This window comes from Crocuta crocuta, unplaced genomic scaffold, assembly GCF_008692635.1.
Source record: "Crocuta crocuta isolate KB4526 unplaced genomic scaffold, BGI_CrCroc_1.0 scaffold13, whole genome shotgun sequence".
Taxonomy (NCBI): Eukaryota; Metazoa; Chordata; class Mammalia; order Carnivora; family Hyaenidae; genus Crocuta; species Crocuta crocuta.
This window is the reverse complement of record NW_027530007.1, coordinates 9,068,675-9,076,167: the sequence shown is the minus strand read 5'-3', so window position 1 is coordinate 9,076,167 and position 7,493 is coordinate 9,068,675. Positions and strand designations below refer to the sequence as shown.

General features: G+C 60.7%; 1 protein-coding gene across 1 annotated transcript in view; it reads left to right on the top strand.

The window, feature by feature from the left end:
• SAMD11 (sterile alpha motif domain containing 11) overlaps positions 1-7,493 on the top strand; it is a 19,852-nt gene that overhangs the window by 9,946 nt on the left and 2,413 nt on the right. The window contains exons 5-8 of the mRNA XM_077763957.1: positions 1,301-1,425; positions 4,547-4,636; positions 4,812-4,946; positions 6,645-6,807. Coding sequence (XP_077620083.1) covers positions 1,301-1,425; positions 4,547-4,636; positions 4,812-4,946; positions 6,645-6,807 — 513 coding nt within the window. The remainder of the gene's footprint in view (positions 1-1,300; positions 1,426-4,546; positions 4,637-4,811; positions 4,947-6,644; positions 6,808-7,493) is intronic.

Genomic DNA, 7,493 nt, shown 5'->3' with positions numbered 1-7,493 from the left:
GGGGGGCTTCTCTCCTCCTGGGAGAGGGTGTGGGGGTGGGGAGAGAAGCCACATCTGGGTCTCCCAGAAGGCTCTAGAGCCCAGCCCTGGAGTCTTTGGGGGCTGAAACTGATCTGCTTAGGGGCCAGCCTGGATTAGCCTACTCCAGCCGCCCAGGCCAGGGGGGCTGGGGGCTACTTAATGAGGTTTAGGGTCGGTGCCCAGGTCACTCCGTGGAGGCCCTCTAGCAGTGGCCCAGCTGGGAGGCTGCTCTGTTACAGGTGGGCCAGGGCACAAGGGTCCTGGGGAGGGTGGGGCGCCCAGAGCCCTCTCTGCTCCTCTTCTGTTCTATCTTGACTTCCTGTCGCTCCAGGCTGTATCTGTGAGGTGGCAGGCAACCCTTCTCTGTGCCAAGAACATCAAGGGCAGATGGGGTAGGGGGCCATTTACACACACAGTTGCACTGAGACCTCACTCCATCTTTTCTTGGGACTCTGTAGGATTTAGCTGATTTAGCAGGAAGAGGAATGAGGAGACAAAAGAGTTAAATACATGTTTATTCCAGGCCCACACGTGCCTGGTGGCAGAGGCTCTTAGCTGGAAGCCTTGGGGAGAGCAGAGGGTCGCGAGCACATCGGGAGAACCAGGCTTCCCATTCACGTTGGACGTCTGTGTGTGTGTGTGCGTGTGTGTAGGTGCGTGCTCTCGTAGGCCCGTATGTGAGGGTGCATGTGCCCCTGTGTGTGCCCACATTTCATGGGCTGCAGGACTTTGGTCTGAATCTTGGTTTCCTTATTTGAAGAAATTGGGGGTCTGTGGGTGGTTACGAGTTTTAGTTGAAATAGTGCGTGCAACTTCCTTAATAAAGCAGCTGGCACAGTAGTTAAGTGCTAGATAAGTGGTCTGTGTGCGTCTGGCAGTATGCGTCCTCTCTGGGCACCAGTCCTCATGAGCAGACACCCCCTTGTCTGGTGATTGCTCCGGTCACTCTGGGGAAAGCCCGGCAAAATTGAGTTGCGCTCCTGCGCTCTGGGGACTGTGGCGGGGCCCGAGTGTAAGGCCCCACGCCAGGCAGACACTTGGCAGGTCCTAGTGGTCTTGGGTGGGGCTGGATAGGTCACACCCTCTAGATGTGTCCTCAGAGACTGGCTGTGGGGCTGCCCACATGTGTGCCACAGAGAGGTGTGCAGGAGGCATTGCACACTTATATGTTGTCCTTGGGCTCTATGCGTGCCCACACTCGAGCTCAGGCATTTGCGGTGCCCAGCACTGGGCACACAGCCTCTTGGGGTCTCACCTTCACTGTCTTGCTTCACTGCAGCCAGGACAGTGACCTGCCCACCCTCATATCCAGTGTCCATCGCAGCCGCCACCTCGTTATGCCCGAGCATCAGAGCCGCTGTGAATTCCAGAGAGGTGGTGTGGAGATTGGCCTGGGGGCCGCAGGTGAGGAGCTGGGGAGGGGAGAACAGGGTCGCCAGGGCCACCACAGCTCCGCCTGAGGACAGCCTGCCCTGCCACTCTCCCAGTGTCTCTGCTCGGCAGCTCTGGATGCCGCCACCCCCAGCAGCCTTGGCTGGCAGCCAGGGAGGCCAGCGGAGGCGGGAGGTGGCAAGGCCGGCTGTCCCCTGGGGCTCCATGTGATGGTAATTGTGTTAATCCCGGCCAGCTGGGCAGACAGGAGGCAGAGGCAGTGGCTCCACCGTGGCTGCTTCTGGGGTGGGCTTGGAGTGGTTAAGGCCACTGCTACCCCCTTCCCATAGGAGCAGAAGCAGGGAGGACAGTCAGGGATGTGCAGGCCTCACAGAGGCTCAGAAATGCACATCCTGAATGGCTCACTTGAGGGCAGGGACATACTCTACAAGCATAAGAGTGCCCACCAATCCCATGGAGCACAGGCACCTGGAAGAAAGAGGTCCATTGCCTAAGAGATGGGGGACCGCTGCAGGGGTGAGGCAGGAGAGTGCTGGCTCAGAAGCTCCTGGGGTCATCTCAGAGGGTCATCTCAGAGGGACGGCTCCTAGAGGCGGCAGGAGTTCAGAGGGAGGGGCAGCTGGGGGACACCACCCTCCTCCAGAGGAGTAGCCCAGAGGGGACTTGACTATAAGGCTTTGCTGCAGAGAAGGGGAAGGAGGGGAGGTAAAAGCAGCTGGCAGGGGTCCCTTGCAGTCCTATGGACCCTAGGCAGGGAAGTTTCCAGCAGTGGCTAGAGCTCTCAGAAAGGCTGGGGAGAAGAAGGTCATCCCCCATTAGTGCCCCCAGGCGTGCCTGTGCCTGGGAAGGCCTCTGTGGGGTGGGTGTGAGGGGGCTGCTTCTGGAGCCTTGTGGGAGGCGGCTGAGCAGTGCTGATAAAATCTAATTGCCCCATCGATCCAGCGGAGCGGCGGGAGCCACACAGTGATTGAGATATTCTGAGCCAGCAGGCCCTCCCCGTGCTGCGCGTATGCACGGAGACCTCCTCACAGTTTACCGCACGGGCGTGCATGTGCGCCCTCCTCCCAGCTGGGCTGCGTGCTTGGGGGCCTTAGTGTGGCCCCGCACCCAGTTCCCACCCCATGTCTGGGTGTCACTGTGCCATACACCTGTGTCCTCACTCTCACTTTATGCTGAGACGGGCGTGCAAGGGTGTCGGGGGTCACAGGTGCTCTGCGCGGAGTCACATGTGTGCACCGTGTCCAGGTTTTGTCAGAGATCACCCTCTCCTCGGGGCCGCAGTCCCCCATCGGCTTCTACTGTTCCTGTGGGCCCTTCAGGGGACATTTGCCTGCCATCACCTCCTCTTGCTTCCGCAGGAGCTGCTTGTCAGTCTCATTCCCACAGCCACAGCCCTGGTCCTTCCCTGGATCCTGGACAGGGAGGGCCATGGAGGACTGTGGGGGGCTCAGCTGGGGTCCGTGCTGGCATCTTACGACTGTGGGTCTTTGAGTGAATGTGGCCCTCATCAGGGGCCAGTGAACCCCCCAGATCTCCATGGCAAGACCTTATGCAGCCACAGGGCCGGGTCTCACTGTGGGTCCTTCTGCCGCCAGCAGCACCTCCCCCAGACAGAAAGGAGCCCTCATCCCCCAACAGAAAGGGTAAGGGAAGGTTCCACTGTGGAAAATGGGAAACAGAACTCAGGGAAGTGAGGGTGCTGGGTTCTTTGCTAAACCCAAAAGGGGTGTGTGCAGGATGGGGTTGGAGCCAGCCCAAAGCCACCTCCCAGCCTGGCACAGCTGGATGTTGTGGCCCTCCTGCCCGCTGGGCCCTGATGCCCCAAGGCTATTGGGGGCTGGCCCTCATGCTGGTTGTGCCCCCTACCTGTCCTGCCAGGTCACTGAGGTGGGGACCCTTCAACCAAGCAGTGAGGGCCTCCTCTCCCAGGGCAGGGCCTGGGGTTGGGCTGCCGAGCCCAGGCCGGTGGCAGCGAGGTGGCTGAGATCAATAAGTTATTAGCACCATTCTGTCAGCTGTAAAGTGGAGATTGATCGGCCTCTCACTGCTGCCGCACTTCCCCAGCCTGATAAAAATGACAGATTAAGGGAATAAGAGAAAGGAATTAGGCCCTGGGAATTAGGCTTCTGGGAAGCCTGCCTTGCTGAGGTGTCACGGCAGGCCTGGTTCATAGAGGGGGTCGCCCCCTCACCCCACCCACCCAGGCAGCCTCTCAGGTTAGAGAGGGGGCCAGAGCACCGGATCTGGCCTGGAGGCCAGCACTCTGGTGGGCCCGGGAGACCAGGGCATCTGCTGAGCTGTTCAGTAGAGACCCCCACCCTGGGCCCTGAGCTCAGGAAGGAGGGGCTGGGATGGAAAGGGGCTGCCTTGGGGAGACAGAAGAGTATGCTTTAGATGTAGGACCTGAGAGAGGCCTTCAGGAGAGGAGTGGGGCCAGGCTGTGTACAGCAGGTGAGACTGCTCAGGGGTGTCCTCAGGAGCTCAGAGCCCGGCTGGGCAGGTAGGCAGGTATGTGACAGGCAAGGCCAGGATGCTGGCTTAGGCCTTCTGAGGGCAGCGAGGGGTGTGGCCTTGGTAGAGTTACCCAGGAGTTGATGTGGCAGGTGTGCCTGACCTTGGGGACTTCAAGGTGGCCTTGGGGGCCTGCTGCTTAGGGACTTCCCTGAGCAGGTGGACGCTAGGGGAGGTAAGGTGGTTTCCAGTCTAAACCAAAGCCTTCCATTCCTCTCCAGCAGAATGATCAGGAGGGACCATTAATTTGCACAGGAGACTAGTCTGGATGGGTAGGGGCAGCAGGGTGCCTGTGGAGCCCTAAGCTGCCGGCTGAGGCTGTTCCCACAAATCCCCCGTCACAGACACGTATGCCCCAAAGCCCCAGATCAGAACTGTCCCTTGACCTGTCCAAAGCCTGGCAAGATGTCCTTGACTGAAGGCCTGGGACCCTGGGCTGGGAAAGGCTTTGACCTGGCCAGGACCCAAGGGCACCTGAGCAATGACAGACTTCGTTCTGCACTGAGCTAAGGCTGGCAGGGACTGAGGCCTGGGCTGGGTCCCTCCCTGCCCCTGGCCCTCCCAGCCTCCATCCCCTCCAAGCCCTGAGACACAGGATGGGGCTCACTCTACCCTCCCCTAGGTGACCTGTTGGGCAAGAGGCTAGGCCGCTCCCCTCACATCAGCAGTGACTGCCCATTGGAGAAGAAGGCACGAAGCAAGTCACCCCAAGGTGGGAACTCAACTTCGAGGTGGAGGGACAGGTCCCAGAGGAGGGAGGGAGGGATAACAGACCCTGCTGCTGGGCAAAATCAGCCCCACAGCAGGGCCCAGGACAAGGTCCTGCCTCTTTCCCATGGCAGTATCTGAAGGAGAATCCCCTCACCTTCTGCTCCCCCCCAACACAGAGACTCTGTTGCTGCCAGAACTAGGGCCCAGCATGGCCCCTGAGGATCATTACCGCCGGCTCGTGTCTGCCCTGAATGAGGCCAGCACCTTTGAGGACCCCCAGCGTCTCTACCACCTGGGTCTCCCCAGCCACGGTATGTGCCCCCTCCCCATGGCATGATCCCCCACCAAGTGTATACCTACGTGTGCTGGGCTCTGGCTATCCCTGGAGGCCTCTGCTCAGTGTGAAAAGAGGCCCTGGGGTCTTTGGCTACTGAGACCAAAGCTGGGTTTGGATGCTGGTCTGTAGGCCCCTCAGTCTCTCCAAGCCCCTTGTAGGTGGGCAATGAGGAGTGACTCTCCTCCTCCCTCTGCCCAGGCAGCCACTTGTTTGGGTAGATGTGGGGGATTCCCCAGCTCCATATCCCCATAGTCAACCCCCACTGTCTCCCAGACTCTAGCAGAGCCACGCCTCACTTGTGACACATAAGCACTGTCATTTCACAGGTGAGGAAACGGAGTCTGAGGTGAGCCCCAGTGAGAGTGGGAGGTGGGGGTCGAACCAGGCCCACCTGCCCCTCTCCAGGACATGCAGCTTCTCCTTGTCCGCTGGTCCATATGCGGTAGGCCTTCCTACTCAGCTGTGTGAGCCAGTGCTAACCACCCCACCCGGGGTCAGCCTGGGCCTCTCGGCAGGAGGGACCGAGAGCAGGGCCATAGTCAGGCCGGGACACCCAGAAGGCAGGGTGGGCAGCAGTTGGGGTGTGGCTGCCAGGACCTCACTGGTGCTCAGGAGAAGCTCCAGCTGGAGGTGTGGTCCCTGCCCCACCTGGTTCCTCGCCCTGTGCTCTGTCCATCTGTCCTTCCTGCTTCTCATGGACACACGTCACCCACCCACCAGCTGACACCCCGACCAGCTGCGCCTTGGCCTGGCAGACCCCAGCCCACGGTGCTGCCACGGGCTTGGCTTTTCCGGCTGGAGGCGGTGAGGGGTGCTGGGAAGGGGGCAGGACTTCTCCTTACACAAGGCACTGTCCCCCAGGGCAGTGAGGCACTGAGAGCCTGAATAATTCACCAAATGTTAATAATTTAAAAATCTTCCTTTTTAATTGCTTTCCCTGCCCTGCCTGGGGCCCGCTCGGCTGGCCTGCACGGGGGAGGGGGCGCCGGCCACCGGGNGCGGCTGGGGCTGCGCTGGGGAGAGGGGTGGGTGGGAGTGGGGGAAGACTCAGAGGCCCGGCCCGAGCAGGATGGAGGGGCCCGGATGGGGAGCAGAGTGCTAGACGCCTCGAGCGTGCACTGTTACCGGGAAGGGAGTCACCTGGGCATCGTCTGTCCAGGGACGGAGACCCATTCCTACTCCTCCAGGAGCAGGCCTGCGTCCTCACTCTTGGGTCTTTGCACGACGCCATCCCTCAAGGCTCTCCGCAGCCTCGATCTCCATAACCTCCGAACTCCTGTCAATACCAACATTCAGGCACCCCAGAATCCCCTGAAAGGGGGGCCTTTCCCTTCCTCCCACTGCACTTTGGTTACTGGCATCCCCACATCCCTTTCAAATGTGTACCTGCCCCTCTCTCAATACAGGTGAGTGCCTCCCAGCCCCCATTCCCAGCACCATATAAAGCTAGTGGCACTGTAGGGGTTTGGGACTCCCCTGCCCTGTGGCCTTCTGTTCATCCTTTTGTCGCCATGACCAAACAGCAAGGTCGCTTTGAGGACATGCTCTCATCAGCTCCTGGTCTCCTTGGTGTCCTTGGCCAGTGTTCTCTGCTCACCAGGGTTGGGGTAGTGAGAGCCCTGGGGGAGCCTGGCCTCTGGGCCACCACTGACCACCCCCACCCCACTCCCAGATCTCCTGAGGGTCCGGCAAGAGGTGGCAGCGGCATCTGTGAGGAGCCCCGGTGGCCTGGAAGTCCACCTACCCTCATCCACAGCAGGTCAGCGTCGAAAGCAGGGCCTGGCTCAGCACCGAGAGGGCACCGTGCCAGCTGGCACCCCATCTTTCTCAGAGAGGTACTGGGGTGCCCACATCAGAAAAGGCCCCATATTCTCTTTGCTTGTTTCTCAGATACACCTAGCACCTGGTGTCTGCAGGTCACGTCCACAGCCTATATCTGCCTTCAATCGTGCACACTCTCCTCCCCCATCAAAGTCTCACGCTGCCATGTTGGCACAGAGAGTGTGCCAGGCAGTGTGCTGGCTCTAGGTTCATGGTCTGCATAAGGGTTCCAACACCCGTGGAGCTGGTCAGAGGCCTAGAACGCTCCTGGAATAGAATGTGTGTGGGTGACCACTCCTCTGGGCAGGGTGCTAGGGGGACTGCACTTTCTGTTGAGCAACTGTGGGACTGGCTGAATCCAGGTGCTCCAGAAACAGCAGAAGGCTTTGCTCCCGCAACAGGTAGGTGAGGGGTCTAGAGGCAGATTGGGGGAGTCCGTGCAGAGGAGGGTGTGGAGGGAGCAGAAGGCAGAAGATGGGAGCAGCGCAAGGTCTGGAAACCCTGGAGTCGGCCGAGAGCTGGGGTAGGGACCCTCCCCCCCCCCGCCCCCCGCGCTGGTCCACCTGCAGAGGCCAAGCGGTGAGCGAGCGACAGGGCGGGAAGGGCTGCGGCGGCTCTCGGAAGTCTCCTGCCGGGCCCCAGGGTACAACCCCTAACAACGCCGCGTCCCCAGCCCTCCGGCCCCCCACCCCCTGCCAGC